The following is a 22,518-nucleotide window of genomic DNA, read 5'->3' on the forward strand; positions in this document are numbered from 1 at the left end:
GGTCCTCTTCAGAAGGACGAGGCCCCACTGGTCCCCCTTGCGTTCTTCATCTTCCGGCCGCGGCCCCACACCATAGAAAACATAGGCGCATGCATGCCCCGTACAATTATAGCCCGGAGCAGGACCAAAGCCCTTCTCCCAACTGGCCCTTCCTCCCTCTGAGGGCTTTGGAGGGAAGCTTCTGCAGAAGCCTGGGCAAGTGAGAACAAGTTCCCGCTGTTAACGAAGACTCTGAGGCTATAATTGTGCGGGGGTGTGTGCTTGCGCGCGCCTATGTTTTCCACAGCGTGGAGCCTCGCCGAGGCTCAGCGCGGCTGGCGATGACTCCGGAGCCCATCTGGGAAGATGAGGAACGTGAGGGGGACCCCGCCCCCTGCAGATGAGCTTCGGAGTCATCACCGGCCGCCCAGAGCCTCGCCGTGGCTCCACGCCGTGGAAAACATACAATTACAGCCTCAGAGACTTCATAACAGTGGGAACTTGTTCTCACTCACCTGGGCTTCTGCAGAAGCTTCCCCCTGAAGCCCTCCGAGGGAGGAAGGGCAGTTAGGAGAGGGACTTTGGTCCTGCTCCGGGCTGTAATTGGGCAGGGTGTGCATGTGCCTATGTTTTCCACGGTGATGGGCCGCGGCTGGAAGGCAAGGAACGCAAAGGGGACCAGCTGGGCCTCGTCCTTCTGAAGAAGACCTGTCCCAAAGGGGGCAGATGTGGTGGCATCGGTCTTGAGATGTTTTGCGGAGCCCCCCAGGGAAAAATGCCACGGGGGATGGCTTTTTAACCAGGCGGCTGTCAGAGAGAAGAGGGCAGCGTGTGCCCTTGTCTTAGGCGACCCCTGTGAAAGGGTCATTCGACCCCCAAAGGGGTCACGACCCACAGGTTGAGAACCGCTGTTCTAATATTATAGTAATAGACTCTTACAAGTCTGAAAGTATATCTCCACTCACCTTTATAGTCCAAGAAACCTTGTGAGAGAATTGCTACACCTACATTCCTTCTGTAGATTCAAGTGCTGCTTGTCTGAATGTTACCTAGTCTGCAGCTCTTTCACTTGTTTCCCAAGGTCATTCCCACTTAACGTTATATTCAAAAAGAAAAAGGGAGCAGAAAAATAAGTTTAGTGGTATTTCAAAGATATAATTGGATTATCTTTACAACACAATCAATTGTATGTTTATTATTCTGAAGTAAGAACTGCTGAATTGTGTGTTTTACCCCTTAAACAAGTATACTAAATCTTGCTTCCCTCTTGTGAGTTATGGGCATGGATTCTTTCCACCAATCACCTTCTTAGATGAATAGGCAGTAGTCAGTTCCTATTCAGTTTTTACAGTCAAAAGTGGTAGAGCTAACTAAGGAGATGCTTTTATTTGTTGATATGCTGATGTGGAAGAAAGGATGTGAGTCTTGTAGATTATCAACCAGGCTTCATTAATTATCTTTATAGCTTTGACTTGTTTTTGTTGTTATTTATAGCCAAGATAGCTCATCTGGGCTTCTATTTATTTTTGTTCTTTTTTTTCCCTGAGTTTCTTAGTGCTTCCAAGAATAATAATGCAATAATTTGGAAAAACAATTGGATAATTTATAACCATTTCTTATCACTTATTCTTTTTAATAGTTGGTCAAGTAAAATTCGATCCTCCTTTAAGAAAGGAGACAGAGCCACATCATGAGTTCGTAAGTAATGCAACTATATTAGATTTTTTTCTCTAAAATATGTGAATGGTGAAATCTAGTTCAGAGATCTTTATAGATCTCTTTGTTCTATTTGTTATAGATTGTACTTTGTTCACTATAGGAATATATTTGTATAAGACCTCAAAATTATTAAGGAATTATCTGAGGAATTTATGTATAGTCTGAGAATTTTAAATTTTAATCAGCAATGGCTATAAGTATTGCCACTCAAAAGGGCAATTTCCTCAGCTTTCCCATTCTTGTCTCCACTTCTTTCGATTGCTTTAGCATAGAATACAGTAAAAACAGGAGGTGCCATTATCATAATTATTGTGTCTTAAATTATTTAATAGCATCTACCAAGGCTGCTAAAACACAATATAAATATTCTGCTCACTTCATAGAGTTTTGAGCTGGTAAAGAGGAGTTAACTTGTATCTTGTTTTCCCATTATTGAATATTTCTCCTTTGCCATCTGTAAAGTTGAAACTTTATTTTGTATAGGAGGTAGGAAAGCAATATGGATGGAGGATGGAATTTGGTGTACGGCAATTGCATCGTGTAACAATTGGAGAATGCAAACTTCTAGAAAGATTAAAATCTGGGAAAAGCATACAAGCTTTTTGTATTGTAAACTCTATCTTCTAAACTAGAGTCATTTCTTATTGTGGCAGGGAGGGAGGGAGGGAGGAAGGAAGAAAGGAATCAGCTATGTGGAGTTGCTACAATAATTAAAATCAGCATCCCATCATATTCAATATCTCTCTATTTGTCTGTCTGTCTGTCTGTCTTTCTATCTATCTATTGATTGATCGATCGATCCACTCACCTACCACCCATCCATCCATCCATTTATCTATCTATCTATCCCTTTTTAAATTACCCTTTGTAATTGTAATCTCTCAGGACAAAAGATTTCTTGCCTCAGAGGTTATATATCTTATTTTAGCTTGGGTCAATTTATTTTTTATTTCCTTTGGAGCACATTTTAGCTTGATGTATTGCTAAAATGAGACTGATTCAGGCATAGGAAAAACCTGCTTGCTAAAAGAGCTTTTTATGAAGCACTATATTAATCAAGTCCTTCATCTTCCCCTGAGTTATCAGGATCTTTGGTTATTATATAGATACTGTTATACTAGGTACTAAAAGAAAAGCTAGTAAATTGCTGTCATATTTAATTTAGTAAAATTCCATTTGTTAATTGAATGTTATGCAAACAGAGAGAGAGAGCCAATAAAGCTAGCAATGTCTTCATTCTTTAACAATTATATTTAGTTTATTTTTTCCCTTTTTGTTCACAGTCTTATAGTGATAGAATTTCAGTCAAAAATATTTCCCATTTTTACCCAGAGATGCTTAGAATTTAGATACATATTCTCCAATGAATACTGGATAGATAGTGGAGAATAAAGATGGTGGAAAAATTCTTGTTTGAGGCTCCTTATTTGATAAGACCCAGGCTTAGAGCTGTGACAAAAAGGGAAATAGGATATCTTAAAATAAGTGACAAACTCCTAGTTTGCTGACAATTTAAGCAGTAATAGCAGTTGGCATATGTTAAGTTTAGCAATTTACTCCATGTTATTATATCAGTGAATTCAAATTCATGCAAGGTTTTTTCTGTTCTTTTTGTGCAACTCATCGTAGTTCAGAGCTTTATCTTGTTCAGAGACTTTCCCATCCCTTCAGGACAAAGGAGGTGAGGACTGAAGGGAATAGTCAGAATTCACCCGCCAATACTGGACTTGTTTCTATCCTTCCTAGATATTTTATTTCATACAGCTTTGCTGATTTTAAATTAAATTTCATTGAGAAATGATTCTAATCTAACTTAGATATATCTCTTCATCGCTCACATTGCTTCTGCTAATACTTTGTTCTAGTCTCTGATAAGCAGTAAGATATTGCTATTTTATAATGCAATGGTCCTGTACAGATAATTATTGCTATGAGTATAGATATATAGGTGGTTTTTAAACTGGATTGTACACTTGGTATGTACTCATATCCACCAAGAAACCAAAATTTACTTAATTTCAAAAGAATTTACTGGGCAATCACAATACCCAGTATACATTTTATATTAATTCATACAAACAGTAGCATTCATTGTATTAGCAACTCTTAGCTCAGTTTATCAATTAATTTGCTTCTTTCTACGACCTTCATTTACTGGCATAGCATTTCATTATTATTTTCCAAGCAATTAATTTCAAATAGTTTTTTTCTGATTTGGAATCTCCATTAATTTTTATTCTCTTGAGGAATATGAAAGCTAATATTTTTGGAGCAATCCAAAAACACTCAGTTAAAGCAAACATTGAAGTACCAACATATATTTCTTGCTTTTGGTAAGTGTGATGATGATCACAATCTCACTATAGATTTTGCTGTTATTCTGAGAGTGGCATGAAGATATTCTGAGTTATCTACAATCTCACTTTCGTTGATGTTTAAGTCAAAACTCTCATAAAACAATTATCCTATGCATCCTGTTAGTATACAGCCCAGTTATAACAATAAACTTATAAATAAAATTGGATATCTTCAATCCAATTTTTGGGTCTGAAGAGTAGCCTGGAACACTCAGAAGTAATATTGAACCTAAATGGAAACTATTTTACTTTCTATTACTATTTATAGTACTTGATAGTTTCCCTCTGTACTAGGGAAAAAACTGTTTCAGGAAAAACAAGCCACTCTTTTCTGCTCCTGTAATTAAAGGTATAGTTCTTTTTTAAAAAACATAGATATGATTTTTACATGATCCGTTCTCTTTTTGAAAGGAAGATTAGATGTTATAAAAATGAAATGACATCCTTTTCATCTGCTGTTACATTTGTTTTAAGCCATAACTACACTTTTGATATTACACTTACCCAACTGTAATTTCTGTAGACTTCTAAAAACTCTACTAAATAGTAAGTCCGCTATTATGCAAAATATCCCTTTATACTTGAATTTCTTTTAGTCTAGAAGTAATTAACTTGAGTTTCTGGTTTTATCTGATAAACAGCCTGACAGTAACGATTTTTTGGACTGTTCAGAAGAAATATACTACACTGCAAGATCTAATCTGGTATCTATTGCTTTTTCTTTGTCAGTGTATGTGTGTGTCGTTTTTAAAAATGAAATATTTTGTCCAGTTTTTGTGTTGCTTTCACCATTTTTAGTCAAATTCATTAAACAGTTCCAAAATAAAATTATACATTTAAAGTGTAACAATATTGATTTTTATATAATGGGCTGTATAATCTCACATATTAAGATAAGCCAATTTGAAATAATAAGAAATTATTATATATTAACATTTAAATGAGATTTAGGTTGGTGTAATGATTAAGACCTGAGACTAGAAACCAGGAGAGCATGAGTTCTGCCTTAGGCACAAAAGCCTGATGCGTGACCTTGGGATAGTCACTTTCTATCAGCCCTAGGAAGGAGGCAATCTCAAACCACTTCTAAAAAAATCTTGTCAAGAAAACTGAAGGGACTTGTCTAGGCAGTCTCTGAGAATCAGACATGATTGAACAGAAGAAGAAAAAACACATTTAAATAACTAAATGGTAAATGGTTAGAAAAGATCCAGTCAGCCAAGGAATTTCGGCTGGAGGGATCCAGGAGAAGTGCCTTCTCTGCCATGGCTCCTGCCCTCTGGAATATCCTCCTCCCTGAGATAAGATTGGCTCCCACCCTCCTGATGTTTCATAAGAGCCTTAAGACCTGACTCTGACAGATGATTTGAGGACCCAGTGGGGGAACTTCACATCGGAGGTGATTGACTAATTAAAATCTAATTCCACCTCCCCTCCCCCTGTGTCTGGTTCCCTCTTTTGCCATTTTCTGTTGATGAATTTATCTGTTGTGTTATTTTATAATTGATTATTTTAATGTTTTTATGTTTTAAGACACGAAATGGGCAACAATTAAATTTCATAATAAATAAATAGATAAAAAAGAAGGAATTCTAGAACATGACATGTATTTAACATTTCAGCTTCGTGACATTTGCGGAAAATACATTTCTGTTTAAAAGAAGTTAGTATGAGAAATTACACAACTTCTTTCAATTTTCCCATCATTGAGGCATTTGAACATCCCAAAGTTCAAATGCCTCAATACTCTTTCTATCCTGCTACTTCCAAGTCCAACTTTTGCTTCCATAGAGCATCACAGGAAATATTGCTTGCATTATTTTGATCTTTGTCAATATAGAGCCCTCGTTTCTGGGTCTTCCTGGTTGTTTTATCAACTGTTACAATTTCTCAGTATTTCCTTCACTGATGATGGTTGATACTATAAGGCAATATTTATGTTGCTAGTCCATGTATTATATGCTATTCGCTAAATAAATAGATATCCACCACTTTCAGCGGTGGTTGCTGCCAGTTTGCACTGATTCGGACGAACCAGTAGTGAAAATTGCGACTGGGTCGCCGAACTGGTAGGGACGGCAGGCTCACCATGCCCCCAAACAGTTCCCCGGTCGTCATGGCATGTTTTTTTAGCATTTTTTTAATGTTCTGCGCATGCGTGGACCTATTTACAGGCAACTGTGCAAACGCGCAGACACGCTTCAGGCGCACCAAACCGGCGGTAACACCAGCAGCAACTCACCACTTCATTGTCAGTTCTAACCTAGTTGCCTACTTATCATCAATTATGTCTTTTTTATATGTAATTTTTGACTCATTTTTTGTTTATGCTCCTTAGCTTTTATTAGTAGAGCTTGCCAATGCTATTTCAGATATTGTAGTAGTCACCAGCCTAGAACAGGTTATTGATGTTTCTTCCTCCAATTTCAAAACCACTTATCTTCTTCTAATCCAGTCTTCTTTAATATATATTCAGCATATAAATTGAATAACTAAGCGGAACGTACAAAGCCTGTTCATACTCCTTGCCAATATGTTTTGCCATGTTCTGCCTATAATGTGGGTTTCTGATTTGTATATAACTTTATCATAAACACAATGAGATATTCTGAGATTGTCATTTTTCTGAGCAAACTCTACAGTACAATAGTCAAAGGCCTTTCTTTCATCAATGAACCACATAGTGACTTCCTCTTGGTATTCTTTGGTTTCCTAAATTATCCAGCATGCATTAGCAACATGCATCCTCTGTTCCTCATCCTTTTTTACATTTGAATATCTGGCATTCATTTTTTTTATATAGAGAGAGCTCTAATCTGCATTGGATGGTCCTCAGCATTATTTTGCTAAGCATGTAAAATTAATGATACTGTACCATATTTGCACACTTTTTAAAATGTGGTTCTTTTGCTATTGGAACATAGATTGATCTCTTCCAGTCTGTTGGCCGCTGTGCTGGGTTTCACATTTTCTGGCATAGTTTGGGTAGATCATTTACTGATTATTCTTCTGTTGCTTGCTATATTTCTCTGAATATTCCATCAGTTCCTGAAGATTTCCAACCTTGTAATGATCAGAATGCTGCTCTAACTTCATCTTCTAGTGCTAGAACAGAGTTCCTCAATGATTCCAACTTTCCACAATTCTTTTGATTCTCTTAACAATGAGGTTCAGTACTTCAAAGTAATTCCTGACATGCTAGAATACAAGAGTTGTATGCTTAAACCTATATTGTGGCTTTCATCATCATCTTTAGTTTAAGAGTATAAATAGACTATTTTAAGGTCTTTTCCAACATTTACATTCTATGATAAAAAAATAAAACACCTAAATTCTTTAGTGTATACAAACTTTTATCGTAAATATATTAATATAGAGATTTGCAACATATTTTTTGCAGAAATATCAGAAGATAATATAGTATTATTCACTTAGAGATGAAGTTCTTAATTATTGCTTAGAATTATTTAAGACCATCAACAACTTGTTCATTCTGGCTGGGCATAAGAGCAATGGCTGCTTGATAGCAAGTGAACCCAGTGGTTTAATGGGCCTATTCCAATTCTTGATGTTATAAATCTAAGATTCAAGTGCTTTCCTTTAAATTGCAGAAGTTAAGTCTCATTAAGCTGGAACAGACCAAAAAATGTATCAATGAAATCTGATTTAATGAGATTGGACTGCTTTACTCAGCAGGTATTTTATGAATAGAGAAACCATGTCTGAATATTTTGATGCCGTCTGTGAGGTATCAATCTGGATTGGACATATAGTAATAGCATATTACAGTGGTTCCCAACCCCCAGTCTGCCGCCCTTTCAGAACCGGCCTGCAGAAGTGGTGTTTGTGTGCGCACGCAGCTGTATTTGTTAAAGCAGTGGGCAAATGCAAATGAAACCATCCCCTTCTCCCCACCCCACTGCCACTTCAGACAGTCTGCTAGGCCAGAAACGTTGGAGACCACTGGTAAATAAGAAAGAGCAATTACATAAGAGGTATTCTGTCCTGATCTTCTAATTTTGCTAATATAGCCTACATATCTATTGTTTGGTGTTGTTGTCCAAAACTATGATGTGGTTTTTTTCTACACAAAAAATGTGGGCTTTGAGAAAGGGGGGGGGGAGGGAGAGATAGATCACCATTTCTCATGTTTGTTAACTTGTAAAATAAAAAAGGAACTGAATATGCCACAAATTATATTTGGGCTGAGCATAATAATAACCATTTAATCAATCAATGGATATTAAGGTCTTTATGACATCCAAAAATTGCAAAAGAAAAATAAAATAAAACCACTATATTTTGCACCATCCGAGCATGTGTTTAAATATAATACTAGGACAAGGGAAGGAGAAAGAGAAGAAAATATTCCATACTCAGTAATGTACCTAATTATGTGGTACTTAAATATTAGAGTTTCATACAGTATATCTTATTTCTCTTATGGCTAATTGTTTACATTTGCTTCGGAATGGTTCCCAAAGTGGATAATACATACCCAGCAACATTATTCATTTTTCAGAAAGAAAATCCAGGCATATGATAAAGCTATTGCTTTCTATGACAAAGGCATTCATGGTTCCTATCGAAAAGGTTTTGAGTGTTTCTGTGGAATTTTTCAAAACAAAAGATAATGGGCCATGTGAGCTGATCATAGTATCCTCATATTTTTAAATAGTTACTTCATGGAGAATATCTATGTAGATGCCAGAAGTCAACTTGATGACATATAATCCTTGCTTTAACTTCTGCGCTTCTATAATGTTTGTTTCTAGTGATTGGAAATCCCTCTAAACCAGTGTTTCTCAATCTGAGGTTGAGAAACTTTTCTCTAAACAATAATGGGATATGGTATAAAAGATCACAATAGAAAGAAGAAATTATCAAAACAAAATAGGGCGCCAGGCTATCCTGAAATTACGTATCTTCTTGTTGCAAACATTTCACATAATAATGCAACCCTTTCCTGTAGAAAAGCCTATGTTGTAATTCGGAAAAAGGGAAGGTCACAACATGATCCAATTGCTCTTTTTTGTAATTATTGTTTTTTCTCAATAGGATTTGCATCTAGAATATGGTCATGGTCCTCATGGCAGTTATTTCTTGGGTGCAAATAAGTGAGTAGACTTTAGAAATGATGTTAATATAGTGCTTTATTTTTTTTAATGCTGTTTGTGTATTCCAACACTGAATGCAGTTATAAAAACAAAAATGCCAAATATAAAAGAAAATAAATTGAATACTGATAAAATAAAAAAAACGGAATCAGTCTTAAAAAATAATGTTAATATTAATTGATTTACTTCTTCAAGAACGTAACATTTATATAATGACACCAGTGAAATTTAAGTGAATTCAGTAGATATTTTTAAACCATTAGCTTTTCTCCCAAACTTGATCTTCCAGAGTGATTGGAACTACAACCACTATTATCTACAGTTTGCTTGTCCAACGGGTCTTGGTATTGTCTAATACATCTGGAGGACACTATTTGTTGTTCTTATTTATGTAGCTGAGGAATTTTTCCTTTTCCATATAGAAATGTAGCTTCCTTGTTTGAATCTATGTCCTAAAATGTACCTGTCTGTATATATGTGCATACTATATGTTAATTAACTTGTAAAACTATTTTAATTGAATATTTTTTGCTTGAAGAATAAGAAAAAGGAGCCATTGTAACATATTATTTTCTACACAGTACTTTAATGCTCCTAGATTTCTTTCCTGATTATCCTTTCTTGATGATCCAAGATATTGTCAAACTTTTTTCTTATGGCATTATATTATTTGAGGATGGCTTTTCCTCTGCTTTTTTAAAAAATTATTATAACTACATATAAAAATAAGCTGTACTCCTCCTGTCCTACATAGAGTTGATTATCAGGTGCAATAATTAGCTCATAAACATACACTTGAATAGAAATCTGTAATTAGCTGAAAAATCATTTTCCTCAGATTTCAATTCAGTTTTCATGTATTATATCTAATACTTGATATAACTTATTGCATGGCTTTAATATGTGAAATCATTTACAAATATGTCTGATTTTATGTGCTTCGCTAAATGTGTCTTGTCCTTGAATTTTACTTCTATTTTAAAGGAGTCTTCTAAAATCAGTTGAAGAAGAACTACATCAGCGGTAATTGTTAAATTTCTTTTCTTCTTGATTGCAAAATCCTTTCTCTTATGCAAAGAGGTGTGCATGTGTCTCCTATCTCTGTCGAGTGCTTATGAGCTATTCTTGTCAAATATTTGTAGAAGTCCTTTGCTTGTCTTGAGTTGCAGCTGTAATTTATTCTTTCAAACAAACAGGATTACAAAGAACATATTGATAATTGACTATTCTGTTTAGCTGTTTACCCTATCTGTTTAATTCTTTAGGGGACATGTAGCACATCTAGAAGATGAAGATGAAGTGGACAGTGATGATTCCAAACAGTAAGTTACACTAATTTCAAGCATTTATTGTTCAGTATTTAGAAAAATACTGCTTTCATTATTGCTGTTTCCCCTTCAAAAGACCCTATAGTAGAATATTATATCATGGGCCATTCTTCTTCTGAAAGATTCTAGAAAGCAGGCAAGGCTAATCAAGAGGTGCCTTGCCTGGTGTCCCTTTGCTGATTTCCCAGGATTTAGAAATTGATACTAAAGGTTAAAATAAGCACTTTCAAAATGTGTTTTGAGCTACAATTCCTGCCATCCTTCAAGAGTTCAAGCTGTGAAAGGCTTTCACAAGCTTTTCTTTAGAAAATGTAGATAAATCTCCTCAAAATTGTTAGGATTGCATATTCCCTGGGGCCACGGTGAAGAAAAATAATACTTCACACCAAAGGCCATTCTGATACAAGTATAGAATGCTTGCTACCTCATTAAAATAGGATCAGCTATAAGAAGTCCCTGAATGGTAATGACTTCCATTCTCACTGTGCAAAGTTTGTATGTTCCTCATCACAATTTTACCAGAATGTGAAGTGCCATTGTCTTACCTGAAGGGTCCTTTTCAGGGCGCTGCAACGGAGAGTCCAAAGAAGGGTTAAACACAGCCAATCTGCCCAGAACTGAATTGAAACTTTAAGCCACGCCTCTGGTGCCGACTCTCCTCAGATTTATTCAATGAAGACGTGGAACAGTTGTGCGCTGAAACTTCAACTGGAAGTCTAATATGGAACAAGTCAAAAATAGTCCAACAACAATAACAGAAACAACAAACAACACTGTGACTTCACAAACACCAGCGGAGAATAGACCCCAGGGCGGGGTGGACTCTCCGTTGCAGCGCCCTGAAAAGGACCCTTCAGGTAAGACAATGGTCATTTTCCAGGGCGCTGCTCTGGAGAGTCCAAAGAAGGGACATGCCCAAGCTAACTGTCACTAGGGCGGGAAGGCTCAGCCATCAGGGTCGCTCCGCTGGTATGGATGCCCTGAAGAACACGCCTCCCAAAGGCCCCTTCCGCCGATGCAAAACTGTCCAGTTTGTAATTTCGGACAAATGGAGACAGAGAAGTCCAGGTGGCCGCCTTGCAGATCTCTTCAATCGGTGCCTGTGTAGACCAGGCAGCTGTGGTGGCGGCGCTTCTAGTCGAATGTGCTGTGATATTGCGAGGCACAGGAACAGACTGTAAAACGTGGGCAAGCGCAATGCAGGCTCGCAGCCATCCGCCGATGGTAGATGAAGAGACCTTCTTGACTTGAGAAGCTGGTTGAAAGGAGACGAATAGAGATTCGGATTTCCGAAAACTGGCCGTGCGCTTGATGTATCTGCGAATAGTCCTGCGCACATCCAGCATGTGCCAGCGCTTTTCCCTCGGGTGCCGAGGATGCGGACAAAAATCCGGAAGGACCACCTCCTGCGCCCGATGAAACCAGGAATTGACCTTCGGAATGAAGGAAGGGTCCAGCCTCAGGATTACTCTGTCGTTACGAATGAGACACAAGTCCTCTCTGACTGACAAGGCAGCCAGTTCCGATATGCGACGAGCAGACGTGATAGCGACCAGAAAAACCGTCTTGAATGTGAGGTGTCTGAGACTGGCCGTCTTAATGGGCTCAAACGGGGGCCCGATGAGGGACCGCAACACTACATTGAGATCCCAAGATGGGTATCTGTGGACCACTGGGGGTCTCAGGTTGGTCGCTCCCCTGAGGAAACTGCGGATGGTCGGATTCCGGCCAAGAGATGCGTAGCCCTCAACTGAGAGGATGGTTGACAGGGCTGCTGCCTGGCGCCTCAGGGTGTTAGGTGCCAGGCCCTTGTCCAAACCTTCCTGCAGGAAGTCCAGGATGACAGGAACCGAAGCAAGGGGCGCAGACGTACCATGAGCCGTGCACCAGCTGGCAAAGGATTTCCAAGTGGCGTCGTAGATGCGCGTCGTGGACTGCCGTCGTGACGCTTGGATGGTGCCAATCACCTTGTCTGACAACTTGCCTCTGCTTAGGAGATCCCTCTCAAGTGCCAGACGGCCAGCTGCAGCCACTGGGGTTCTGGATGTTGAAGGGCCCCCTGGCTGAGAGAGATGTCCTGTGGAGGAATCCGCCACGGTGGTGTGATCGAAAGACTCACCAAGTCTGCAAACCAGGTTCTCCTGGGCCAGTACGGTGCTACCAGCAGCACCTCCGCCTCCTCTGCTAGGATCTTCCTGATGACTCTGGGAAGAAGAGGTAGCGGGGGAAAAGCGTAAAGCAGACCTTTCGGCCACGGGCCGTGCAGCGCGTTGACTCCTTCCGCCCTCGGGTCGTGGAACCTTGTGAAGAACCGCGGAAGATGCGCGTTGGCCGCGGTGGCGAACAGGTCCACCAGCGGGAGGCCGAACCTCTGGGACAGTTGCTGGAACAGCAGCGGATGTAGACGCCACTCCGAGTGGTCGACTGTGGATCTGCTCAGCCAGTCCGCCTGGGTGTTGCTCGTGCCCGAGATGTGCTCCGCCTGAAGAGAAAGGAGATACCTCTCCGCCCATCGACCCAAGAGCTCCGCCTCCTTCATCAGGGATCTGGAGCGTGTTCCCCCCTGTCGATTGATGTGCGCCTTGGTGGCGACATTGTCTGTCATGATGCGCACGTGGTGGCCCTGAACGGTGCTCTGGAAGCGCTTCAGCGCAAGCCTGACTGCCCTCAGCTCCAGCCAGTTGATGCTGTGAGCGGCTTCGGAAGGGGACCACCTGCCCTGTGCGAGCTGGTTGTGGCAGTGGGCCCCCCAACCGAACAGGCTGGCATCCGTTGTGATGGTGAGCCTGACTGGCTCCTTGAATGGCGACCCCTTTAACAGGGCCGGAGACAACCACCACTTTAGAGAGCGACGTACCTCTGCTGGAACTGGAATCAGTCTTGTTGAGCTGCTTTCGTTTGTTCTTTGATATGGGAGCAGGAGCCACTGAAGGGGACGGGAGTGAAGTCTCGCCCAAGGCACGATTGACAGGCACGAGATCATCTTGCCGAGGAGCTGTGAGAGCTGAACCACCTTGACTAGACGTGACTGCTGCACCTGAACGACCATCTCCCGAAGGCTGGCCACCCTTTCCGGAGACAGGGATACCGTGCACGAGGTGGTGTCGATGACAGCCCCTAGATGCTTCAGTCTGGTCGTGGGGACGAGATGACTTTTTTCCAGGTTGATGGTGAACCCGTGGTCCCGGAGCGCCTGCATGGTGTGTTCTAGGTCGCTGACAGCTTGTTGATGCGATGATGACAGAATGAGAACATCGTCCAGGTAACAGTGGAGTCTGACCGGACGTGACCGTAGAAAAGCCGCCACGGCTGCGAGAACCTTTGTGAATGTCCTGGGCGCCGATGACAGGCCGAATGGCATTGCCCGGTACTGGTAATGGAGGCCCGCGTAAGAGAACCTCAGGAACTTGCGGTGGGCTTTGCGGATAGGGATGTGGAGGTAGGCCTCTTTGAGGTCTATGGACGTTAGTATATCGCCTGGCCTGATGCACCCCAAGATGGACTGGAGGGACTGCATCTTGAACCTGCGATATGTCACGTGGTGATTGAACCTCTTTAGATCTAATATCCCCCTCCACCCTCCTGAGTTTTTGGGGACCAGAAACAGGATGGAGTAAAACCCTCTTCCTTCCTGGCCTGTTGGGACAGGTTCTATGGCCCTGATCTCCTTGAGGTGCCTTATCTCCTGTTCCATGAGGGATCTTTTGACTAACCCTGAGGGAACTGGACACCGGATGAAGTGGCGGGGAGGGGGGGACCAGAATTCTAAAGTGAGACCCATGCGGACCGTTTGAAGAACCCACTGGTCCGACATGGTCTGCTCCCATTTGGCGTGGAACAACTGCAACCGCCCTCCTATGGGAGCTGACCTGTGATGGTCATTTATACCTCCTAAAGGGTCGGGAGCCGGAGCCCCCCCGAAATGGCCGCTTGGAGAAGGGCTGCTGGCGACCTCTGTCTCGAAAGGACTGACGGTCCTGAGACCGCTCACCCTGCTGGGGATACGCCCGATGATAGGGGGCGGAGCTGGTGGAGGGCTCATTGTTCCGAAAGGCCTGCCTCCTGTAAGAGCCAGGACCTTTACGATCAGGCTTTTTGGTGACTGATGGCATCACTTTCTTTTTGTCCTTGTTTTCCACAAGGACTGGATCAAGGACCTCACCAAACAGCTTGTCCCCTTTAAAGGGGGCAGTAACAAGCTTCCATTTGGAGCGCATATCCACATTCCAGTGCCTAAGCCACAGGAGGCGTCTGGAAGTAACATTAGACGCTAGGGCACGCGAGGCAAACTTAGCAGCATTCAGAGTGGCATCAGCAGTGTACTCTGTGGCTGCCATGATTTTATTGATATCCTGCCTGACTTTAACGTCCTTGGCAGGTATCTTCCTCAACAACTGCCTCAGCCACAGGAGAGCCGCCCTGGAGAAAAAGGAGGCTGAAGCGGAGGACTTAATGGCCCATGCAGCTGCCTGATGGGTCTTGTGACAAGCAGTTTCGGTTCTCTTGTCCTCAGCCTTGAGCCCCTCCAACAGGTCAGGAGGGAGCACAGAAGAGGAGGTAAGAGCCGCTACAGGGGGATCGATAGGAGGGAGCTTGAGCAGCTCCTCCAGGCTGGCATCCACCGTATATAGCTTCTTGTCATGGCTGCTGGGGGTAGCCATGGTAGCTGGCTGCGCCCACTGTCTTTGAACTAAATTGAGGAACATCTTGGGTACAGGAACTATTTCCTGGACCGAAATGGGTTCCTCAAAGAGATCCCCAGATAGATCATCAGGGTCTACAACCACCTGAGCTGGGGGGGTGGACCCCATGTGAGTTGAGATCTTAGCCTTATCTAAAATGGTTTTGAAATTATCCAAATTAAATAAGCCTGAAAAGGCCGGCTTTTTGGCGGGGCTTGCCTCATCCCCAGAGAATTCAGCTTCCTGCCTAGGAAGAAATTCCTCTTCTTCCTCCCAGTCTGACTCATCGGAGGCCACTGAAGAATGCAGGGACGGAGGTGGGAGGCTAGGAGTCATCTCTCTGGAATCCTCGTGGGGTTGCAAATGGTGGATCTTGCGAGTGCGCTTGCCACCTTTTCGCATGCCTGCCTCAATGCCCTGGGAAATGGCCCTGTTAATTATTTCCTGCATTTCAGTGGATAGGTTAGGCCCTTGGTCCTCAATGGGGCGAACCCCTTGAGTGGGCCCGGGGATCGGCTGTTGAGGGGCTAAGGGCCCCATTGGAGCTGGTCCCTCCTCCATATCAGAGGGACAGGCAAAGAGATCAGCCTGATCAGCCATGGAATGGCCTGGAGAAGTTGCCATGGCCAAGGAATCCCCTTCCTCTTCACTATCAGAAATGGGGCCTCCCTGGGCTGGAGGAATTTCCCTGGAGGGCTCCCCAGGAGACACCGAAAGGGAAGATTGGGCCTGCTGTTGGGCTTTGGAAACCTGTTTTTCTAAGGCCTTCTGTCGCCTTAATGCATCTTTGTCTAGGCCTGAGCCCTGCTTGGGGCCATGCCTGGAGTAAGGCTTACTCCCTCTAATGGCCTCCCTGGCTGCTTTCCCGGCCTGTCTTACAGGGGCTCTGGAAGAGACACCCTCAGAAGTCTCAGGGGCCTGATCTGCCATGGTAACAATCACTGGTTGGGGCAGTAGGGGGATGGGAAAACCACCACTCACCACCTCCAGAAAGCCCACCGCAGCACGATGCTCCTGAGGAGACAGAGAAACTGCAAGGCCTGAAGTAGCTTGGAATCTTTTAGGCGCGAGCAGAATTCGCTCCCAGCGCCTGCAGGAGAGTAAGGGAGGCGACCCAGCAGGCCACGATCCCACGCCGCTATCACTTGCTTGGATTGGGGCCCAGGTCGCCGGTCACACCGGCCAAGTCTGACTCCACGCGGCTCCTGCAAAGAGCCAGGCACCAGGCAGCTGCGGCAAAAAACTTTTAAAAGTAAAGCCGGAAGATTGCGCAATCCAAAATGGCGGCCGGAACTCACCGGAGCTCTGCGCGCCAAATTTAAAGAGGGAAGAAGCCAAAATGGCTGCCCTGGAAGCCCACGCAGCAATTTGACTTGCTAGAAGCACAAATTGCAACGGAGGGCTTCCAGTGGGAATCGGCCCCCAGTAGGGGTGCCCCAACAGCGCTGGCGTCGGCACTCCGACCCACACGCTTCCCCCAACAGCTGCCTGTGGCTTCTAGGAGCCAGAGCAAAGCCCCGGACTCCAGGAGAGCCGAAAGGGTGAGAAAAACCCAATTAAAAAGGGAAAAAAACAAACTTAAATTTAAACTCACCAGCCTGCTCTAAAAATCCTTAAATATGCTGTTTTAAAAAATTATTCTTCCTCTGGAGAGTCCAAGGAATCAATCTTAGAACTGGAGAAAATCTTAAAGCGTCTACTGGGCTAGCTGAATTGAAAAAATCTGAGGAGAGTCGGCACCAGAGGCGTGGCTTAAAGTTTCAATTCAGTTCTGGGCAGATTGGCTGTGTTTAACCCTTCTTTGGACTCTCCAGAGCAGCGCCCTGGAAAAGTGCCATTTCAATAGATAATTTTGATTCTAATCATTTTTATGGTCAAAAACCAGCATAAGTATTCACATTTTTAAAAATCTTGAAGATATTACAGCTATTTATTAGTTGATCTCACATTTAATACTGAATGTTGCCTTGAGAAGTATGAAATCAGTAAAACAAATCTCAATTTTATATATCTGATTATTATTGTGTCTTGTTTTGTTCCCAAATGTTCTAACCATACCACTTTAATGAGAAAATTTTTATGAGAATAAAAAGTCAAATAGACAAAATATGATTCCTTGACTGTATGTAGGGAGTCAAATTTTTGCTTTAAATCCAAACCCTTAATAAATAAAGATTTTTTTTAATTGTCTGATGCTCTAATTCCATGCTTTTCTTGAATAAAGACATGAGCCTATTTGGAAGTGTCCCTCTAGGTATATATTTGTATGTATACACCTAAGACAGATAAAATGTTATGTATTTTAGAAGATGAAATCAAAAACTAGGAATCTTTTAAATAATATGTTCAAAATTGTGTAGCACATTATTTTGAAAAGGTTGATTTTAGTTAGCATATAACTATTTGTCCCTTTGATTTTAGAAGATTTTGGAAGCAACATGTAACATGTCTGCTTCTTTCTGAACCTTACTTATCATTGTCATTGTATTTTCAATTTTGGATGGGGATGATGGGGATTATTATTTTTATTTATATGTAATATATATGAGTCTGTAGAATTTTACACAAGCAAAAGGATGCTGCATTGTTCTCAAATCTTTGGAGACTTGCAGATTATAATAAAGTGAACCACAGCTTTTGGAATACAGGGCACTGTTTAGATTAATTTTAAAATACTGAATTCTTACTTTTTATAATTAATACTTCATTTTCTTTTCACAGTTCAACCATGAAAGCAAAGGTGCCACCTCCTTTGCCACCAAAGGTAAGAAGGGTTCTCACTTCCTACCAGAAGGGAATATTATTTCTTAGTTATTAAATTTATATGACATTCATTTCATTGTGGACGCTGAGTGACTTACAAAACAGCAATATAAAATTATCATTATAAATATATAATTATATAAATAAAAATGAAATTATATAAAAATAATAATTAGAATGTTGAAACATTTTAAAAAACATTGAAAATTACAAAAGAAACTAAATAAGAAAGGAGCCAATGCATAAATGAGGTGGTGACAGGTTCTTCTTAATATTATAACTACCTCAAGCGTGGGATGTCCTCATTGGGATTTCGAGCCATTCGACAAGCCAGGGTTTCAGGCCTTTTTGGAAGGCCTGATGGGTGGGGGCAGATCTCACCTTGAGGAACCAGAGGGTGGGAGCTAGAGCAGAAAAGGCTTGTCTCCTGGACTCTGCCAGCTGAATATATTGGCTAAGCTAATTGTAATAATGCTGAATTTTTTTTTAAATTATGGATTACTGGACCAGGAAGAAATTCGTTGCTTTCTTTTCTTTCCTCCCAGATGATTTATAGGTTTTCCTTGATTTCCAAATTGGGAATTTGATTGATTTAAGAAACTAAGATAGTTTCATTGAAGGCAGGAAGGATGTAAATTCCTAAAGTAAGGATTTGTCATATTTGAATTCAACATGGAATTGGATATAAAGCTAAAACAAAATTTTGTTTACACTCTAATTATCAGCTGAGTAATTGTACTAAATTATATCATTAACAAGTAAAAGAACAAAACTTACTGTTCTCATTACAGATAAAAAGAAAATGTGCTTTAAAGTACTGAGTTCCTTTCTTTCATAACCAGTAAGTGCAGCTGGTCTTTACAGATTTAGGTGTAAAGTGTAAGGGTGTAAGAACTTAAGATGAAAGTAGTATGATAGATGTTCTAGATAAATAACTGCATAGATGTCTTAGAATAATTATTTATTCTTTTTTAGCCTAAATCCATCTACGTTCCACAGGAAAATCATACTTCTGAGGATGATAATCAAGGAACTATTAAAAGATGTCCTATTACAGAGAGTCCTGCAAAATCAAACACTCAAGTCCCTCCTAGACCACCACCCCCTCGGTTACCTCCACAGAAATCAAGCATTTTAGGTAATGGATCATATTGAGAAAAATTGCTTCCATACGAGCTGAGACTGTGCCTCTGTGGACAAGGGGCTATCTAAACTACAGCCTATGTCCTACTATATTGTTCCTTCTCTAAGGACTAACAGACACATCTCATAACACCACACCTGATAAAATAACCAGAAAAACACCATTTTTTAATGTACAATTGCTATTGGTTCAGTCCGCTGTAATCTCTTTGAATGTACTAAAATTTGTTATATTGTCTGCAAAATTGGACAGTCTTTGGCTGCCCATTGATAATCCCCCAATTGTAATATATTATCTTGTCTTGTTTGTTTTTGTTTCTAATGCTTCTTATTTGTAATGCCGTATTATACTTCAATCTTGCAGGTCCCAGCATGTTCTAGAGTGAACAAATGGAAGAAAAATAACTAGTATATGGTCTCTGATGTTTTTCATCATAACTTTTTTCTAGCTCAAACTGCAAATAAATTACAGTTGTCAAGACTGGGTTCATATTTCAAGTATGCCAAGTTGACATGTGTGCCATTTAAGTAGTTTTGTTTCAGAAGATTTGCAAGTTTGTTTTGCAAGCCTAGTCTACTTTGAAGGTTCAGGGCAGATAACAAAAACAGCTTTCAAAAGGAGCAGAGTATTTTTATCAGTTTGTTGGGATGTCTCACTATTTTCAAACTTATCCTTTAGTTCATAGGCCTGCATAGACAACCATCCCTTATAGTGCTTCTGAAATATTGGAGAATGGAATTAAATTCTGTAAATGAGAGTTAATCTCAACAATCCTTTGTAGCTTTTTGGAAATCTGAAAATGCTTTCAGTAGACCTTGGAGATTTTCAGTGAGTTGAAGTGTTTTTGTGATGCATTTTTAAAATGCCTTTAACATTTTCTCTAAAGGTAATGGATTTAATTCTGTGCAATTAAATGGTGACAAGGAAAGTTCTCATCAAGAACCAAGTGAGAATAGACTCACTAATCCTAGGAAAGAAAGAAAGGAAATATTGGTAGGTAATGCTATGTTTCTGCTTTGTTCTTTCACATTGTTGGAAAAACTCAATGCAAATTACTTTAGGTTATCGCATCATGTGTTTCGCTTGTATTTTTGGATTATTTTTATGCTAGTGAATTGAAGCATTTGTATTGCAAAGAGAAGCAAAATAATAAATCCACTATTAATGTTATTGTACAAACTTGGAATGTAGGTCTCAGTGAATGTCTGAAATGTATTTCCATGTACCAGATATAAGCTTTTCAGGAACTATAAGGGTGGAGGGAATAGTAAGGTTGACAGTCTTAACAGATATTGTGAGTGCCTTTTGTAAGAATGCAAAAAGAAGGCACTCAAAAATGAAAGCAAAATTGCTACCATCGAATCATATTCCAAAAGCTGCAAAATAACACAATGACTGGGGGGAGGTGTAATTTATGTTTATTTACTTACTTGAACATGTTTTTCTAAATAAAAGGTATTTGACTTCAATCAGCATAGAATGGAAAATTGTGATTCTCATAATCAATTACCAGTGGTAGAGTGTTCTGTTTACGTAAGAATATAATGAATATATTGCAGAGAACATTGCCTTCTATGTTTTGCTGAAGTATAGAAATATAATTCATTGGCCCCTTCTGCAAGTCTTGAGATGAAAGCTAGGTCTCCCCATCATACTTTAAAGTACCATTTTCAATCCATGAGCACATACCTTCCCACTTTAACATATTTTTTTCAGCTATTTTAGCTCAAATTCAAAGCCAGTATTTAAATATATGTTTCTTTTCTTTACTAGAAGCCAATTAGTAATGGTCTTCCTCCTACACCAAAAGTACATGTAAGTATTCCATTCTGAACCTGACAAACTCCTTTTAATAAAATTGAAATACTATTCAACAGCACTGTTGAATATAATTTTTATTTAGAAATTACATTTATGTACTGCATTAATAATATTATGCCTGTTACAACAAATGATTACAGAGTAGCTGTAACTCTCTCTAACAATCCAGATCTTTTGTGTTTGAAATAAAATTGAAAATAAGAAACGTGCAATCAATGTTTTTCAACAAAATAACTAATCAATGTAGGAAATTAAATCAAATACAAAGAAGGGCATGAAAATGATACAAAGCTTTAACTGCAGTGAAGGACATAAAATGATACTTTTGGTTTTGAAATAATAACTAAATCATAAGATATAATATATAGAGCATAAAATCAGGAAGAGTATAGGAGCACCTTTTCAGAGTAATACATTTTATTAAATGGTGTAAGCTTTTGTGAGTACATCTCACTTCATCAGATGCACTGATTGGCTAAGAAAGATTTCAATCCTAAAAAGTAGGATTTAAAATTTATTTAAGCATTTATATGGTTGCCCAGCTCAGACCATGTGATTCTAGATGGCATTCAAGGGAAAAAATATAGTCATACAACTATTATTAAAACATACTAAAATAATAAAACGGCACTCAGAACTGAAATTTTCTGTAGCTCATCAATTGGAATGAACTGGAAATAATGAAGTGGAAGATAGTTACATGTGAGACAAAATTAGTGTCAAAAAAGATTTCTAGACTCCTTTCAGTTTCGCCACCATAGACTGAAACGTCTCTCCTACAATTTGTAATCACATTAAGACAAAATCATATTATAGCATTGTGTGGCATGCCATATTGTTATATACAGATCTTTCACTTCACTGAAAATGCTCATTTTTAGTTGAAAATTGAAAGTTCTTGAGCCACTCGTAAATGTATTGTTCTAAATTATGTGTGGTTTTATTTTACACAGATGGGTGCTTGTTTTTCAAAGGTTTTCAATGGATGCCCCTTGAAAATTCACTGTGCAACTTCATGGATAAATCCTGATACAAGAGGTAATAGTCTCATCAAACTTTCCTAAAATTATGTATTTGCCCTGAACCAGGATTGAATAGTATTTAAAAATAATATTTAATAAAAAGCATTTCATTATGGAATTGAATTCTTGAATGCTCATACACTGAGGTAGGCAGTTTCCCCTAAATGATGGATAGTTCTCTGCAATCTCTTTTGAAGCTTTAGCAAGATTCTCTTCAAAGGTTTTTATTAGTCAATATTTTATTAATTCATTGAGGCATTCATCATATTTGTATACCCCCATCTCACCCGAGTGACTTTTTCTGGTTGCTCTAGTAATTATCTGCAGATTTATGAAGTAATCCCAATGGAACATGGATCTGATTTATTGAACTAGTATGGATACCTGGAATAACTATAATCCTGTTAAACATTTTTACAAAATGAAATTAGTCTACCAAGTTATATGTTTTCTCTTTAAACCTAATATCATACTAGATATCTATTTGAGGCTTTTTATATGATTTGAGATTTTATTGTCTATGATCCTCTATGAACCTTTCATCATTCTGCTTAATCTTGATTATACAGATAAGACCTAGTCACAC

The 22,518-nt window shown here is 39.9% G+C and overlaps 1 protein-coding gene across 4 annotated transcripts in view; it reads left to right on the top strand.

The window, feature by feature from the left end:
• The window catches only part of MAP4K3 (mitogen-activated protein kinase kinase kinase kinase 3), a 71,730-nt gene that overhangs the window by 29,829 nt on the left and 19,383 nt on the right, over positions 1-22,518 (top strand). Inside the window, exons 14-23 of one of the 4 annotated variants that reach the window (XM_081941170.1) lie at positions 1,619-1,677; positions 4,697-4,759; positions 9,114-9,172; positions 10,157-10,195; positions 10,438-10,494; positions 17,904-17,946; positions 18,921-19,083; positions 19,976-20,082; positions 20,863-20,904; positions 21,864-21,948. In XM_081941170.1, the coding sequence (XP_081797296.1) occupies positions 1,619-1,677; positions 4,697-4,759; positions 9,114-9,172; positions 10,157-10,195; positions 10,438-10,494; positions 17,904-17,946; positions 18,921-19,083; positions 19,976-20,082; positions 20,863-20,904; positions 21,864-21,948 (717 nt within the window). The remainder of the gene's footprint in view (positions 1-1,618; positions 1,678-4,696; positions 4,760-9,113; positions 9,173-10,156; positions 10,196-10,437; positions 10,495-17,903; positions 17,947-18,920; positions 19,084-19,975; positions 20,083-20,862; positions 20,905-21,863; positions 21,949-22,518) is intronic. The other 3 variants (XM_081941171.1, XM_081941172.1, XM_081941173.1) reach the window with 3 other exon arrangements.

The sequence above is a fragment of the Natrix helvetica genome (assembly GCF_964273705.1).
Source record: "Natrix helvetica genome assembly, chromosome: 2".
Classification (NCBI taxonomy): Eukaryota; Metazoa; Chordata; class Lepidosauria; order Squamata; family Natricidae; genus Natrix; species Natrix helvetica.